Here is an 18,915-nt window from a genome sequence, read left to right on the forward strand (position 1 = left end):
AGCGAGTTATTGGTGCATCCTGCGACAGTCATCTTGATGATGTCATTCACGAGGTCAGTTTATGTAACATAAAGAGTCTGATCTAAAACTTTGAGTATAATCATCTGATGTTTGCGGTCTCACCATTATGTCAATTTTTGTTGAGTAGTGTTGGTTTTGAGAAGAAACAGTGATTGACAACTCAACGTTTAGATGAGTATGCTCTGATTATTTCTACTAAATAAACTAAGAGCATACTGATCTACAAGTTAAGTGTTTGACCATCGGTTCTTCTAAGTCTTCTAACTTGGTGTATCTCAACATATGCATAAAAAAACAAACCTGTGAAAATTTGAGCTCAATTGGTCGTCGAAGTTGCGAGATATAATAATGAAAGAAAACACACCCTTGTCACACGAAGTTGTGTGCTTTTAGATGGTTGATTTTGAGACCTCAAGTTATAAATCTGAGGTCTCGAAATCAAATTCGTGGAAACTCTTTCTCGAACACTACTTTACTTCAGAGGGAGCCGTGTCTCACAGTGTTTTATACTACCAACCTCTCACCACAAACCAGGTGTTTATATTATGTCAGTCACATATTTGATAAATGTGGCAAACCAATTCGGTTCGTTACAGACTTTTTGCCTAACGTTAATATAAACTGTACTAATACTTATTACTATTACACAAGATTGGCAATGATACATTGTTGGTTTGAGTCTGATAGCTTACTGATAATGAAGTTCATAAAAAAGAAATGTAGACCAATTGATTTCTGTGAAATAATTCCCTCTGAAATTAAATCTTGTTTGGTGAGTAAACTTTAAAAAATGTAACAGCCGATGTTGCTTGTCCAAAAAAGGGAAACAAAATTATTTGCTGAAAATTGTGCATGGTTTAAAAAACCACTACTTTCTCCCGATTCACACAACTGATTAAGCCCAACCAAATCTGCACAGTTTGTTTTTCCCATTTTAATAAGGGAATAAATATGTGCTTGTACCAATCATGTACAAAACCTTTGACAATAAAATAAATAACTTAGTTTCCAACGATAAAATAAGAAATAAACAGGTCCTTTGCACTTTTTCCCTTATTGCACCGCCACAGTTTAAAATAAAAAGGTTTTATGAAACTAGAAATGTTGTCGACAATATGCAAAACAATATTTACATAATCGTCTGGGTCGTGTTGACTTAAATTATACATTACACTTAGTAACGTTTTATAACTTTATAACGTTTTATATACATGTGTAATGGAATTTAATATTGATAATTTCGGCAGATTGCATCTTGTCTATATATATATTATCATGAAATTTAAAATTGTTGATATCCCTTTGTTTTTTATCAGAGGGTGATATTGCACGAAACATTAATCCTAATACTTTAACTTACCCTATATTGGTTCATTAGAAGATTGCACTCCTTAAACAAGCTTATAATTATATGAATAAGTTAATTGGGTACAAGATGATGTCAATTTGCATACCTTCTGAATCATGATTAGGTATCTTGCTAACGAAGTTGCACAGTGCTTTTCAAAATTCGTAGAAATTTCGAGGAACATATTGTGCCTCTATTTAGTGTTATCTCTTGAAGAATTATTTAATAATAAACTAGGAATTTTACAATAATGTAAAAACTTGCTCGTTCTCAAAAAAAAGCAACAACAGTTAACCTTCCGGTGTGTCACTAAGCCTTAATCATGAAACCTGCTAAGCAGGCGTTTTCTGCTTAAGAAACAAACCTTACCACTGTTTCTTCTCCAAAATCCCTGCTTGTATCGTGAGCTAAGCGAAAGTTATGCTATACTTCAGTGACGCAACAACATTCGAATTTATTGTGAAAGCAAACGCTGCCAAGCTTTCTTGGTGTGGTTACATTTTTCCTGCTACAGACCACATAGATGTGCTTACCGCTAAACAACTTTCTGACATGGGCCTTCTGATAAAAGTGATAACATTTGTCAATTTTCGCTCCTGTTTTCAGTTAATTTGACCCATACACGAATCGTTCAAATTATGTTACCAGGTCGCAATTTGTCAAGTTCGTTCGAAATAGACCCATTGCGATGGTCGCCATTTTTAATGAAACATGCACGTGTGAAAGGCTATACCATTGGCTGAGAGTTGTGCGCAACGTGTACACGCGTGCAGTTTTCCATTGTTTCTCATCCAAGATGGCGGTCAGTGACGTCATGAACATTTCATCTATACTCTATCAAGAATCTTTTCAATCTGAACATTCCCAAGAGTCCGTCTGAAGAATAGTTCCTCTAGATCTTCCCCGCTGATTCGTTTAAGAGACGGCATGGTGAGGAGGAGTTTGCCGAAGCGCGCAGGACTCTCTGGGTGGACTACGTTCTCGTACTGAGCTAAGACGACTTGAGCTTGGTCTCGGAAGAACTCCACTTTGCTCTTCTCTCGAAGTGTCTTGGTGGTATCTGGAAATGAACAATGGATGAAGTAATTATTAAGACAAGTCTTAAAAGACTATTAATGGTATCTGAAATTATGGATCAAAATCTCAATGATTAAGTTAAATGTAAGTCATAATGTGTTGAACGGTATCTGAAATTGCCAATAATTTGCCGTTAATTTGGATGAAGTAGTTGTTGGCCTCGAAAGCTTTTGCGCAATGCAAAAAAATGGGTGTAAAAATTGACACCATGTGTGATGTCGCATATAAATACCCAGAAGAAAATACTTGTTGTAAAACTTCCTATGATGTAAATATTTATTCTGTAATTATGTGTAGTCGTCACATGGATTCGACTCTTTCGACAATTACCTGACTAACACAGCCACCCATCAGTTATTTTAAAATATTGAGTTTAAGATCCATTGTGAGAAATTTGTCATTAATATATTAATAAGTTATTTCAGTCTTGCTCATGTTACAATAAACAAGTGTCAACGTGAGGATACAATTAGTTTTCATTCGTTCATTTTTATTTTTAAGAATATTTTCAAAGAGGATTAGTCACTGGAATATTTGTCAACAAGGCAGCTATCGGAAATTGCTCATTCTTCAAATTTGAGGCTCAATATTCTCACAAGATAAGAAAACAAGGGAGAGTATAGTCATTTTAATTGAAGACGCGAAGACAGGGTCTAAACAAATCACAAAGTCAGCTACACAAATAACGCCAAAAACAGCAAATCATAAAATAAAATAAATATAACAACAAATCTTTGTTTACTTAATCTGTGCCGGTGCTGTTTACAATAATCTTATAATTCCCCAAATAATTGATAATTTCCCAAATTTAAAAAACGAAACTGTTTTGATCATTACTCGCTCTTCTTTGACGTCAATTCATTCGTAAAAATTACACTACGTTCACAGTGGGTGATGTCTAGCTGCATAGTAGACTGGCGGCAGTCTTCAAGCTTATACTTTTCTATTTTTACCGAACGGTTGACTGACCAGTTGATCCGTAAATCATTAAAACTGTTCGAAGCTAACCACAACCTGTTTGTGTAGAGATAGCTTGCGTATCTCAGCTGCGTACCTCGTACTGGGCCATGTCTCAAGTCTGTGGTTCTGCCCTTCACCAAGAAGGAAGAAAAAACCAAGCATAGACGTCTCTTCCACAAAAGTTGCTACAGTTTCATTTTGGTACTGCCCAACCGCAGAGCGCCCATAGGCTTCCAGTAATTCAATTAAACAAGCCCGATTAACCGCATTTTTATTGCTTGAATATTTCTCCCATTTTTTCTTACAAAATAATCTGGAACGCTGGAAGCCTTGGGCGTGTTTAAACGCCAAGGAACTCAAATGAACTGCCACGCCTTGATAAACTGCCCCTTCGGATCCTTCGGACAACCCACAGGGGTTCCGGCACTGGAGAAAGATTTGCGGTGGGGTATGAAAAGAGTTAGAAAGTGACCGCAGGGTTCGGGTATACCGTACGGCCTGGTGACCGCTTTATGTCCAGAGAGAGACTATTATTATTGAAACTATATTCAATAATATACACAAAGGGCTAGACTCTTTTCAAGAATTCTTAAAGGGTGATAATATAAGAGAGATACAGCAGTATCTTGTTTCGATTATTTCTTTGTAACAAGAGTTCAATTAGAGTCCTCCTCCGAAAGATGAGTGTTGCCAATGGGAGTGTTTTCTTTAAAGGCAGTGGACACTAATGGTAATTACTCAAAATAAGTGTAAGCATGAAAACTTATTTGGTTAAGAGCAATGGAGAGCTGTTGATAGTATAAAACATTGTGAGAAACAACTTTCTCTGAGTGTAAAGTAAAGTAGTTTTTAAGAAAGATGTAATTTCTCACTCAAATAATAAAAGCCTTTCTCGGGGATCTGAACGGCGCACAAATTTTTTTAACAAGGGAGATTTTTCTTCCATTATTCTCTAGCGACTTCAATGACCAATCGAGTCCAAATTTTCACATATTTGTTATTTTATACATACGTTGGGATACACCAGGTGAGAATACTGGTCTTTGGCTATTACCAATAAGGTGTCCAGTGCCTTGAAGGGAAACAAACTGCTCTAATATTCTCAGTCCGATAGTCGTTATTTTTTTTTGTAAAAACGGGGACTCTTGCTAAAATTTGTTATTACAACGCTTGTGGATGGAACACAAATTCGTCGGAAAAGTCATTCAGTTAATTCAGTTTTGGTATACATTAATTCGGAGGGTAAATCTGTGGTAAATCCTAAAGTGTTTGTTGAACTCAACATCTAAACAAACGCACAGTCCTCGGTTAGCAAATGAAGCTATATCTCTCTCTCTCGTTTAAGATGTCAAACTTTGGCGCAAGAATATCTTATGGATTTCACATGACCTTAAACATGCCTTGTTTGGTTTATTCGATGTGTGTATTACACCCCCACGGCCAGGTCCACGCCCCCTTTTACCAATCCTTCCCCTTGATGCTGATGTCCTTAAGGTAGTGTCTTATCATGCATATTTCAATCAAGAAATGTGGATACAATGAATATATTATGTTTTTTTCTTCTTCAGTGTTTCTCTTTTCCCCAGCGGAGATCACTGCGATCACTTTGGTTGTAAGATTGGAAGAGAATAAAGAGCCTACAGGTGATGAGAATCTATCGACTTGTAGCTTTTTAAGTTGCATCCTGATGATGGGAAATGATGATGGAGTCTGTGTTCCACAGGGCACCTTTACGGGTCCTCTTATATTATTACGCGTCATCCGCATCACCTTCTCCCTGGGGTTGTCTCGGGAAGGCGTGTAATTAAGAAACATCGAATACATGGCTTGGGTAGGGGGTAGAGCAATGTACGTCAACATTTAGGTTTTGGCAATGCGTGGACTTCTTGTGGTCGCTTTTAAGGCTATCTGTTGTGAAACAGAGACTACTCTTATGGTCGTACTTGGAACGTCATGAATTTCTTCGAAGTCATTCTGAAGTTATATTTGGTTGGCAGTATGTTCTTTTGGGAACTTGTCTTGCTACTGTCGGAGTATATAGGCCCACACTCATAAAGTTGTTTTGAAAGGCACGTTCGAAAGAGAGAGCTAACACTTAAATTGTAACGTATATGGGTTTTTAAACAACTGTGGACAACTGTGGTTGGTTTTGTAGATGAAGAAATGATTATTACGAGTTTTGGGCTTACGTTATTGAAAGATGTGTTCAATCTCATGGATTGACCTCCAAGTAATTGAAGTAAGGTTTAATTTTGATATTGGACATTGGACATTCACATAGGTTTGTACAGCGAATGTCGTTTTAGCTGGAGATTTGACACTGCTATACAAACGTGAATGTCAAATGTCATTTCGAAATAGAGAAGTAGAGATTCACTGTGAATGTCCAATGTCCAACGTCCAATATCAAAGTATCTTAACGGTCATGCCAAGGTATATCATTATAATATTGGGTAATGGCTTTATTTTTAATCTAGTTCTACTGTAGATATTGGCTTTTGCCAGTGGGTTCCGATCGCGTACGACTAACGATTTCTTGTTTTAGGGTAGGGCCTAAGCTTGCTGATGTTGCTTCGCGAATCCAATGATAGGGTATAAGTTCTTGGAGCTATAAGGGTTTTATCGATGAGTGTTGGGGAAGGATTCCTTGAGATTATTTTAAGGGAATCGATTTGGTTTACTCTAAGGGAAGCGGAGAGTGATTTCATTTGTGGCGTCATTGTGTCTGCTATAATATAAGTCACTTTGGCTGCTGGCTTCTCACAGACTAGAAAGCTTTGTCGTTTACATAACACTGGTGTGGTTACAGGAACGAGACTTACTCCCGTCATAACCTTAGTTAGGTTAGTAGACCTACTATATAATAATACCAAATATTTACGAAGCGTATTAAACAATGTTCTGTACAAATTGATTAGGAAAAACAGAAACAAGACAAAGCGCATCAAAAATTTTCAATAATCCTGCCAATGGCAAAGAAAACACGCTATCAAGTTGACGGCGAGTAAAAGCAGTAAACGCTGTAAAACAAAACAAAAAACAACAACAATAAATAACTAGAATAAACAGATACGAAACGTTAAAGGCAGTGGACACTATTGGTAATTACTCCAAATAATTATTAGCTTAAAACCTTACTTGGTAGCTAGTAATGGGGAGCTGTTGATAGTATTAAACATTGTGGGAAACGGCTCCCTCTGAAGTAACGTAGTTTTCGGGAAAGAAGTAATTTTCCACGAAATAAATTGATTTCGAGACCTTTTGAGGTCTCAAAATCAACAATCTGAAAGCACACAACCTCGTGTGACAAGAGTGTTTTTTCTTTCATTATTATCTCGCAACTTCAATGACCGATTGAGCTCAATTAATTTTCACAGGTTCGTTATTTTATGCATATGTTGAGATACACCAAGTGAGCAGACTAGTCTTTGACAATTATTACCAATAGTGTCCAGTGTCTTTAAGCTAACTCTTTCTGAAGAGAATGTGTTAAACAATCTGAATGGATATGTTATATTCACCTGGTTTGAAGAGTACAATGGCCTCCAGTGATGCAAACTCATATGAACTGAGATTTAGACTTCTTAATCTGACAGTGATTTCTTGGATGTCATCAATGATTTCATTCCTTTGTCTTATTGAAACCTGGAAATGAGAGGGGAAAAAAATTCATAAAATATCTGGCAAAATGTGCAAATAAAAAAAAACACCTATTCGATTGTCTTGTTCCCCTTTGTCTTTTCTTCAAAGCTTCGTAGCAAAACAAAAATACTATGTGAAGCTTCTAATAAAATTTAATTTACATTGTGTCGTAGTGATGTTTCTACTCTACACTCTTAAGACGTCTGGGTCAGAATTTGCTAGGATATGGGTCCCGTTTGGGCCTGAACCAGCAGTAAGATCCAGATTATGTGTCAAAATTACCTAGTATTGGGTAAAATTGGTGCATAATCTGAGTTAAATCCCCATTTTAAGTTTCCGGGTCAGCCTGACTCCAAATGGGTCAGGTCTCCTGGGGTCTCGGAATCCAGATCATTTCTGACTGTAGAGTTTTTAGAGTGAAGGATTTAAGGTCATTCTTGCACACACATTCTTATAATATCGAGGATTGAAATACTAACCGAGGACTCGCTTGATGAACTTGACGAACCAGCTCCTGAACTCTCTGCCCTTAGATTCGAATGACTCAACAAAGCGCAGAAATCAACTCCCGGCCAGTACGCAGCATGAAGGAGAAACAGTTCATTCCAACACTCCTGTAAGACAGAGATCTGATCCCAAGTATCTAATGACTGAAATGGTTGAACTGAGCGAGAGGTTCGTACGGCATGGACGAGGATATGGGTGGCGATTTCTTCAATGGAGGTACTAGGTGAGGGCGTCGCTGGCAGGGCGAGGACAGTTGCTGCTCCTGGTGGACGGCTGGCCCACGGGAATGGGGGTCTCTCGGCGGAACGTTTGGCAAGCAAAGCTAAAGAGAAGGATCAAATAGACATAAAGTTGAAATAATAGAATACGAGCAGAGTATATTGTTCGAAACGTCGAGACCATACCGGCTCTTATCAGAGCCAACACTCTCACAAAAGAGAAGTGTACCTGGTTGTACCCGAAAGTTTACTATTTATTTATAGTTTCTTCACATTTGTATCTACACCATGCAAAGATGCAAACGATACCTTAATTTGAAAGATGTTGGTAGTTTTGGTTTGGAGGCTATAATTTTCGTTGTTGGGATGAAAATCATTCATTTTGATATTTCCACAAGGGTTTGACACCTCTTGTTTATTATAACTGTTGATTATTCCCTTACACCGATGTTTATTAGCACTACATACTCAATACTTTCCCGAGTACTGTGATCACAGACATTACTTCTCGGTGAGATTCGAACCAACGACCGAGCTTAGATTCAGTGACAAGCTTGTCTCTGACATGAAAACTGATAATTATGTTTTCAAACTCTCTAAGATTTTAAAATAATTAGATTGAACACCTACCTGCTCGGTCCTCCATTCTAAACCCTGCAAACTGTGACGGTAGTGTCGGTACGAGAAGCCGGTCTGCAGCCGCGTCAAACGGTAGAGTCGGCGAGAGATGAGGCGGCACACCGCCCGGAAACAACCCACTCCGGACCGCGACGACACGGAAAGCACTCCCCGGTCCACCGGCGTGGGCTGCGGCAGCAGCCACGGCGTGTTGCTCCCTCCATCCCGATGTCTTGCTAGTCCACGGCTGGAAGGGTCGAAATGAGGGTTTGGACTTTGCTGCTGCTGCTGCTAGAGCTCGGGCGTGGCTACTGCTGCCGGCACCCTGGCAGCAGAGATCTCCATTCGCACCCGATACACCTGTCTTGTGCTGCTGTTGAGGTTTCTTCTTTCTTGGTCCACGTTCTTCCTGTACTGCTGTGGGAGAATTGTAAAAAAATTACAATATTAAATACTATATCAACGAATATTATTATTTTACTGTGTTTACATCTGAATTTGCATCATTTTACAAATTTGAACAATGCGAGTAAAGTCCCTGAGGTATTATGGAAAATTGATCAAACTGCACATGCGTGTAGCAATAGGTTAAACATTAAACCAGTTCGCGCTTTTTTATGTAATTGTTCAGTTGAACCTTTTCAAATTACGCATGGACGTTTAATGAATAGTCATTTACGTCAAAGAGAGTTGATGTCTCACATAAAAACTCTTTGTAGTTTTATTTAATTATATTTTGTACTGAAAAACACATGACATTATTTTGCAAACACTTAACTTTAATTTGAAAAAAAATCCCAAGTTTTTGAACTAATGTCAATGTTCAGACTTATTAAAATTAACATCAGGTAAGAAGGGATAAACCAATACAGACATCGCAATTAAATTAACATCAGGTAAGAAGGGATAAACCAATACAGACATCGCAATACGATTCAAAATTAACATCAGGTAAGAAGGGATAAACCAATACAGACATCGCAATACGATTCAAAATTAACATCAGGTAAGAAGGGATAAACCAATACAGACATCGCAATACGATTATTATACAATAAACAGAACATTAATCTACTTAATTTCAGACACTATAAACTCCCTGCTTTTTGATTTAGTGTTTTTTCCTCACTTCTATCTAAAATGCCCCAACATGAGTCCCCATTTTTGATCTCATCCATTGTTAGACTACGCCTTTCCAATTTCCGTTTATAAACACTGCTTTTTAATCTATTTCCGACTTCACTTGGGACGTGTTGACTTTAAACTTTGTTCTAATGTATTTTTCTGTTTGACTACAACTTGTTCAGGGTGAATTTCTGTTTGCTCGCGCGTGGATGATGATTTCGAAAGAGGGTTTTATCGGGTGTCTTGCAAACAGAGAGGTATTGATAGAACAATGCTGTCACACTCCGTGTATAGGTGTGTCGTTACAAGGAAAACACAGCCGCCTTGCGAGCCATTACGTATCGTAATGAACTTTTCAATTTACTCCCGCGATTCGGCAAATAAAAAAGAGGGTGTGAGTGAATAAAAAAAAATGCCGAGCTGGCGATTGTCAACAGCTGCATTAAATAAACTTGTCTCTGCGGCACAGTGGCTTAAAGAGAATAGTTAACACACTGTACTTTATCAATGACTAGAGTCAGTTAAAATCCCTGATCGTGACAACGGCACGTTTTGTGGTCCAGCAACGTGCACGGGTCGATCAGCGGTTGCTTGTCTCATTAGATGGAAACAGTAAGGTAAAACAAAAAGTGAAGTGTGCAAGGGGGGGGGGGCAGGATACCCTATGTGACGAACAGACAAAACACACATGGTAAATCTGTAATAGTTGACACACTGGCACCCTGTGTGCCTGGGTCCGCGTTGGCCCAGGCCGGTCCGACACAAGTATGCTAACAACCAGTGATCTTTGATCTTCTCATACTGTGTCGCCCTGGCCGTGGCACGCGCTCTGCAAACCCCAGTGCCCAGGCCTCAACACTACAGCGTTAGAACCCACAGAAACACTACACCAGTAATGCGCAAGCTGAATCAATCTCCACTGTGCGGCACGCGACAACGTTTAGATTCGCTTTCTGCTCGGGTAGCTGTTCATAATGCCGGCACTTGTGTGCGCGTGCCATGATTTTCCGGCACTAATCAGCGTGGTGAATAGACTCCTCGCGCGGCTAGTCGTTTACTCATAGCGCCAAGAGGAGAAAAAAAAACCGTAGTGTTCAAACCAACAAAGCATTTCCCTAACTGAAACGACTACTGGTTCCTAGACTATGTCTCTGTGTAAAAAGAGACACCCCTGGTTTTTCGCGTCTTACGGCGGTGTTTTATATAATACATCCAATTGTTGATTCCCTGTAAAGCTGGCACTTTTCCCCCGTGAGCGAGTGGGTCGCAACGGAAACATCTGACTGCTGACGCTGTTCGATTTAATTGGGTCTCTCTCAAGTTTCCTATTGATGCTGTTTTTACGTTAGAAGGGTTTTTTAGACTTAAGGTTTTAACCTGGTGACGTGTTTTAATCACAATAGAGCTCTGGTAATTGTATTGGCGCTTAGTGCAATTTAAAACACAGCGTTCAAGTGGGTCAAGTATTTTGCCACAAGAAGCATGTTTTCTGATTTTTTTTTCTTTAAATGATTAGTTTGTGTTAAATGATTTTTTGTTAAAAGAAAAACAAATCTCAGATCGGAAACTAGAAAGTTATCCGTTTAGGGTAAACTTGTTCTTTTGGCACACAAACTTGTAATGTAAAATTATCTCATTAATGTGAAACCAACGATATAACAAACTAACATTCATACGAACAGCTTTTCAATATTGTTTTTTTTTCTTTCGTTTTCGCCACAAGAGACCTGGTGTCAGATTTTGTTTCTCCAAAATGAATAGTTTATCTTAAATCCTTCTCGTTGGAACTTTCAAATCAACCTAAATCTCAGATAGGAAGATGAACAAGTAATGTAAATTTGTTTTTCGACACATAAATTTATGTATAATATCAACGTGACACAAGTGTTGTAAGAACTAACATTTGTACAAACAGCTTCGCCATACTTTTGTTTTGATATGAATCCAAATGAAACAACAAGCTATGTCTCCATATGCTTCTGTTGTTACCATGTACCTAGTGTCAATTGTGTTCTTCCCATCTTGCCTTTCACCGGATATAACAAGTGTAGATTGGCTTAACAATTGTGAAGGAAAGGAAAACCCATCGGGTCTAGGGTAAACCTGTTTTAAGGCGAGCCCACTCTACGAGCTCGGAGCATAACAGGTGCGATGTATCAGTGTTAAGATTGGGTTTCCTAAGTGATATAATGTCAAAGTTATCTAGAGCTTTGGTCGAGCAAAACAAACTAGACTCGGAAGGCTTTTTAATTACTCATACAGATTTTCAGTTGTAAATTTGCTTGTTTATATTTCGTTTGATGTAATTATACCTGATTTATATTAACATCAATAAGAGAAGTTTTTTATACACAAATCAAACGTGAAGTCTGTTCAAGTATATTAACACAAAATCGTGCCACAGTATAATTTTGACTGAAACAATTTGTCATATAAGAAAATGTTTCTTCTTTGGTTAGGCCTATAACACAAAACAGAGCAGAATAATTTGTTCAATTTTGATCACTTTAAAACAAAACAAAATAAGGCACAGTGAACTGTTCAATCGAGCTCATTGTTTTAACAAATAAAAGTCAGACATCAGAGTAAGTGATCATTAACTCACTCTACAACAGTTAAACATTTGTGACATTCCTCAAAGGAAATGTGACTGGCAGTATAGCTTAAATTCGTCGGTTTGATAAAGGAATATTTGCAAACATCACATAAATATGTTGAGCAAAACATCAAATTGTTGTTGATGTTGTTGTTTATGTATTCTGACTTAAAATATTAGAATAATCATGAACAAAGTCAACGACGATGAATCTGTTTGATTGTTTATTATTCGATTTTATTTTAAAGAAAGTTTGAAACACAGTCAAAGAAGTATCGTCGAAATTGCTGACGAAAACAGGAAGCGCATCATTATGTATTGCCCTCTCACAACTATAAATGGCACTTTTCATTTGTGTTGGAAGATAAAGGTAATATGCAATATTAATAGTGCTGACAAATTATTCACCGAGTCCACTTTTCATGTTTTGTTTCATCCACCATATTGACAGTTTGGGCTTAATCCGTTATTTGAGTCGGATGAAAATAGTGAAAACCAAGCATAATTTTCAGCATGTAAACTCATTGTCCTTTGGGTTGTGAACATCGAAATCAGCTGTTGGTTTGTTTGTTTTCGTTGTAATTTTGTTTTCACATTCTTTTTTTTGTAGGATGTTTTTTTTCTCTTCTTTATTTAAAAGATGGTCTCTTATTAAAAACAAAATGCCCGGAGTTTCGATACAGTTCTCTCTAATATGACTTCAATTCAGAGGGAAAATGTCACACACAAAAATGGTTCAAAGCATGAACTCCACAACCAGACTAAAACTAAACAACGCCGTTTTTATCATCATACCAAACATTTTCAACGCTGCTTAACTCAAGCCCAATTTGTTTATAAAAATGTAAATTCTTACCATTTTTGTTCATGTTGACTCCGAAGCATTTTTTGAGCCTGCAGTATGGACACCAATTTCTCCGTGCTTTATCTACGAGACAGTTGCCTTTGCCAATACAGGTATACCGCATATTGCGTCGAATGCTCCGCTTAAAAAAACAGCTACAGCCGTCGCAACAGTAAACCCCGTAGTGTTTCCCGTAACTCTTATCACCACATACTTTACACGGAACTGGGTTTGGTAAAGTACGACCTGCAAAGTTCAAGGACAAAAACTGTCAATGAAAAACAAAATTGGATAAGACTCTGAAGCCTGTACTTACAGTATAAACAAAACACTATTCAAAGAGATAAAAGAGAATCACACGGTGTTACCGCAAACCTCTCTTATTTAGTTAAACCAAGCAGAGAACGATTTGGGTGTGCTGTCCCAAAGAAACGTAAAACGAAATAAGGCATACACAATTAAAAGTGGTATGCGCTTTCACTTTTAGAAATTTGATGGTTGATTTTTGATTCATTTTGAATGTTGATGACTTTGTTTGAGTTAATATACTTTCGAAAAGCAACTTAGGTCTTTGCTGTTTCAACTCCGGTACCTAAAACTACCGAACGTAATTTGGTGACAATATCGAATACGTGGTACCAAACTGCCTCCAATATAAAATATGATTTAGTGCCATTGTGTTTGCTTTTACGATGTCACTTTTTTAGTTTTAAATGCTTTACGATGTAACTCTTTGTTCGTTTGTTAGTTCTATAACGAGTAAATTCCATTGAAAAGCAAAAATGGGGATGGTTTATAAATGGATTAATTGTGCTGAGGCGAATCAAGAGGCCTACTCATGGTGGTGTTTTTGGCATCACTTATTGATGAAGTCAGGGATGAGATGAAACAAAAATGATTTAACAGTATTGACTTTTACAAATAATTCTATCAGACGGTCCGAAGTTTTCAAATTTAATCAAGGTACTTTTATGTAAAATTCAGATATCATTTCGTTGATAGCAGGAAAAAGAAAAAAGGGTTTCCTGCAGCACTTCTCAAAAAAGACAAATCGCGATTTTTTCCAGGAAAAAACCCTCAAATAATGTTGGTCGTAAAGTGAAGACAAGATGAGAGACAATGAAACGTTTGTGTTTCTATTAATTAAACGTCTGCGTTTCTATGAATAGATGAAGAAACCATGGACTTATTATTTTGATTCCTTAAAGATCACACTTACCCATGACGGTTGACTCTCAAAGCGTCAGCAACAAACACAAACCAAGTGACTACGACGAATAGAATAGTGATGAGCGACGAATAGAGAGGTGAGACTACCGGGTAAGAGCGAGAAAGTATCCCCCTGAGATTAGCTTAGAATCCCTGCGCAATGTCGACGGCTGAGCTACGGTGCCTCCCACTAGTACGCCAAATGACTCCGGACATCAAATCACGCTAGCTTTCAAGACCGGTGTGACGCCGGGGAACCGTGGTGTGACGGGACCGTGGTGTGACTGGACCGGTATATGACGGGACCAGTATGACGGGTAGTGACTGACTGAAAGCCAAGATAACTGAAAGAATGAGCTGATTCATCGAAAAGAATGGGGGAGAGTAAAGCTGTCTGAAGCCAAACTTTCTCACTCCAGGGCTTTTTTGGGTGAGATGGTTGGATGCATCAGCCACCTGCACGCCATCCGGGACACAGTGGCTAGTGAGTAGGGCCCCGAGGGGAGGGTCGGTGGTTGATGGAACGGCTGCGCGGCCAGAGAAAATCGCAGCACTGTTTCGACCCACTGCTTGCTCTCTGATCTATCGCCTCGCGTAGCTTCAATAACGGGATAATTTTGTTTAATCAGTTGCCGATCGATGCCAAGTGCTTGCCAGAAACGTCGCTCAACTCGAGTCGTTTGAAGGGGGAGACAATTTTTCTACCCCACACCGAAAAAAAGATCCCCCAATAATGAAAATGCAAAAATGCATAACTTTGTTGGATTATTGAATCAGTATTGTTGGGAAATGTAACCTGTCAAAATGTCACTGTTCTGTGACGAACGACTAAGGAATCGCTACGGAAGATGTTTAAAAGTCTGCTTTCCAAGCTAGTTTGTATATCAAGGCTACATTCAATGCAAAAGGCGTGGTATCAATCTAAGCTTAAGAGAAAAAAGTATAACCTTTTAGACTCAGCAAATTTCTGCCGCCTAAGACATTTTGGCGCGTTGTCCCCCGATTATGAACTTGGCGAGAGCACAACAAAATATCAGCATGGTAGTTTGACAGAACACGTATGGCTACTAATCGTCTACTTTATTGATTTCTACTTTCTAGATTTGTTTTTGATCATAAGAAGAGTGAGAGGGGGAAAACCTGAATGGATAGGTAGGCTAGCCTTACATTGTAACTGGTTTTTCTTTTAGGGGGTTCCCTGTAAGGGACTCTCTCTATTGATGGAAGGAAGAAGGTATCCTCAGGCCGACAGATGATACTGCTGCGGTGGGAACATGCTCGTACCCTAAGGCTCCTCAGCTTTACTTCTACCTCAGTCTACTCTTTGGACCATGCTCGTTCCAGCTCGCTATGGTTGGATAGAAAACTAGAAAAAGGTAGAGACAGAGGAAGGGGGTATAAGAAAGGAAAGTACCAGCTTACCTCGTCTCTCCGGCGGGCGTTCCAGAGCCTGGCCACATTTTTTTCCTTCATTTTTTTTTTACGTGCGGGTGACGCCACGGCTAGATCGACCCATTTGCACTTCAGCGGTGAGAGTATCAATTTCCAGCTCGTGCGATTAGGCGAAATTTACTTCAAACAATCGAGCAGACGACGATGTGCTACGGGGGAGGAGTAGGAGCTAGAGTTCTAGTCCTTCTATTTTTTCTCTTTTTCTGTCTCTGTCTTTCTCTTTCTTGTTTTTTTCTTCTACTCGTTGTTGAAGTGGTTAACCTCTCTCTGGTGGCAATGGATGCGTGTTTTTGGAGTGTGGATGTGTTGACTATGATCATCCTGATTCTCCGGCACTAGTCATATTATCACTTTATTCAAATACCACTGAATATCTATTTTAGTTGTTTATTAATTTTATTCAAGCACCACAAATTGTATATCCTTTTGATTATTTTGTCTATCACTTTATTTAAATACCATCGAATATCTATTTTAGTTTTTTGTCACTTTATTCAAACACCACAAATTTTATATTCTTCTAATTATTTTGTTTATTATTTTATTCAAATACCACTGAATATCTATTTTAGTTGTTTATTAATTTTATTCAAACACCACAAATTTTATATCCTTTTGATTATTTTGTTTATTATTTTATTCAAATACCACTGAATATCTATTTTAGTTATCACTTTATTCAAATACCACAAATTTTATATCCTTTTGATTTGTTTATCATTTTATTCAAATACCACAGAATATTCTTTTGAGTTGTGTATCATTTTATTAAAAAAGCACATTATATCCTGTTGATTTTTACTTTGTTTAAATACCACATAATAATATTTTTGTCAATTAGTGTTATATTGATTGATATTGTCACAAGTTAGAATAATCTAGTTTCTTCTTTTTCTGTGTGTCTTCCCCTTTGGTTGATAAGTTCTACTGTATCTGATGAGGTGTAATAATGAAATGTATATTAACCCAAAAATTAAAAAAATGTTATCGTACGGTAAGTACGATAAGTATTTATCCTTTGGTAAGTACTCACAAAATTAATGGGCTAAAAATTGACTTGGTAAGAACAGGTGTTGATATAAATGTTCAGAAACAATTTCTTCAAAATAATGAGATTTTGAGAGAAGCATTCAAAAACATTTTAATCTGAGAAAGGTTTCGATGTGAAGCGTTTCTCAGATTGTGTAGCCCAGTTGTCGATTATTTCTTCCTATGTGACAAAAAACCGCTCCAGATTTTTGGTGATAGCTCAACCACCTTTTGAATAGAAATTTTCACAGGTTTTTATTTTAGGTTTACATTTCCTAAAAGTGATAAACCAATCGATCGGATCCCAAAACCAACAGTGTACTTTACCTTTATGAGCTAACGATAAAGCTAAGTCAAAGAAGTACCTATAATATTTCTTAAAAATTAAACTGGAATACCGTTTATAGACCATGTTTACAAAAAAAAGTGACCTTTGTACATTCCATGTGTTTTCCCGGTAGGCAAGATGCTACACTGTTGATACGGAAAGCTTAGCATAATTATGTCATAATTTCCATAAAAATTCAACAGTATTAAAAATAACAGCTGAACAATTGTTTGAATGCTCCTCTGTTTTTATGCAAACATTAGCTGAACCAGACAGTGCAATCTCCATAGAATGTAAGATTTTAAGTTGCTACTATCAGGCTGCTTATAAGTCATGCCTGCAGGAAGTCAGGTCTCTTTGGATCTTTTGCAAACATGTGATGTCAACAAATATGTTCTTAATGGAGTTACGGTTAAATTATTTGTAGCAATAAAACCTCATCTTGAGAATGATAAAACATTGACACACAAGAAATTGTCACCAATGTGACAAACTACTTCCGATAAAAGTTTTAACTATGGCCGTGTCAGAATTAGCGGCTACCAGCTACGGCTACGGCTAGATTTCCACGTCATTGTGTGTCGATGTATAGGACGTCCTTAGCAACACACTTAGCAACAGCCGTAGCCATAGCCCTAAAGCCGCCAATTCGGATACGGCCTATCACAGGCAGCTCTTTAAAAATAAAATACGGAGCTCTGGAAGTGCCATGACATGTTGAGATTCTGAGATAATTGAGTGCAGAATGATATGGATGACGACATGAACGATGTCGTCTTTCCGATTTTTATCTTAGGATCTCGACAGATTTCGACATCAAGTAAGTTAGATGTCGACTTCCACACCTTACCGTACGTTATCCGAGATAAACTATTTCATGTTGCCCTATTCATGATCTCATCAGGAGCTCAACAAGTTGGATAGCATTTCCAGATATCTGTAATTTTGATCACTTGGTAATTGTCAAAGACAAAAAACAACAATGACCATTCTTCCTCATTCCCCTGTAGCTCATTAAACCTAATTTAATAACTAAAACAAAACAATAATTACCACTCTATCATAAAATACCAAACCATGTTCAATACCTCCTTTAAACCTCCTTAAAAACCATCTCTCTAGTCTAAGTAAATAATAAGATCTCCTTTATTAAAACAAAGCAATTACATCATTATGAATGTGGCTTATAAAATATTATATTTATAACAAAACATGGATTATCTCTTTAATTACATGTAGATAATCAAACCTTTCTGTTTAACAAAGCAAGTATAATCTTTTCATGTAGATCATAAATTCTCCTTTATTAAGCAAATCAGTAATTATCTCTTCATGTATAGTTAATACAATCTCATGCATTTAACAAAGCTCTATTAACAAAGCAATGATTTTATCTCTATGTTTCTCATACAATCCCCTTTATTTAACCAAGTAAGGATATTCTTCATCTAATTAAAACCCATTTTTATTTCAGTTAATAATTTCCTCTCGAATTAGCTCAAAAAAACTCCTATATTTTTAACAAAATAAGGATTATCCCTTTATAGATCATAACATCTCTTCATGAAGCTCATAAAACATCCTTTATTTAACAAAGCAAGTATCATCTTTCTATCTAGCTCTCAAAACTTCATTTTATTCAACAAGTCAATGTTTATCTCTCAAAGTAAATCATAAAACCTTCTGTATTTAACAAAGCAAATGATTATTCTTGATGTATTTAGTATCAACGCGATCAAGGCGTGAATCTGTCAAAGGGAAGAGGTCAAACCATGGCTACTTTTTGGTTTTCTTGTTGTGTTTTCCCCGCTCTCCTCGATTCAATCACGTCCGTGTATTGTCTGTCTTGTCTTCTAGCAATTAAGATGGGGGTATCGACCAGTGGCCCAAGGATACAAAGGTGTGTTGGTGAGGTCTGGGGGAAGTAGAATCACAAAGAAC

The 18,915-nt window shown here is 37.6% G+C and overlaps 1 protein-coding gene across 2 annotated transcripts; it reads right to left on the reverse strand.

Annotated features, from left to right (window-relative positions):
- Window positions 1-468: 468 nt before the first annotated feature.
- LOC117298223 (photoreceptor-specific nuclear receptor-like) lies at window positions 469-14,609 on the reverse strand. Of its 2 annotated transcripts, none has more exons than XM_033781354.1 (6): window positions 14,176-14,609; window positions 12,969-13,202; window positions 8,404-8,805; window positions 7,528-7,877; window positions 6,928-7,051; window positions 469-2,429 (listed from the first exon to the last, which is right to left on the reverse strand). In XM_033781354.1, exons 1-6 carry the CDS (start codon window positions 14,177-14,179, stop codon window positions 2,197-2,199), a joined length of 1,347 nt encoding a protein of 448 aa, XP_033637245.1. In that variant the 5' UTR covers window positions 14,180-14,609; the 3' UTR covers window positions 469-2,196. The 2 variants fall into 2 exon arrangements, with proteins under 2 accessions (XP_033637245.1, XP_033637244.1); XM_033781353.1 differs by having other exon boundaries at window positions 8,404-8,808; window positions 14,176-14,608.
- Window positions 14,610-18,915: the final 4,306 nt, after the last annotated feature.

The sequence above is a fragment of the Asterias rubens genome, chromosome 13 (assembly GCF_902459465.1).
Source record: "Asterias rubens chromosome 13, eAstRub1.3, whole genome shotgun sequence".
NCBI classification, from domain to species: Eukaryota; Metazoa; Echinodermata; class Asteroidea; order Forcipulatida; family Asteriidae; genus Asterias; species Asterias rubens.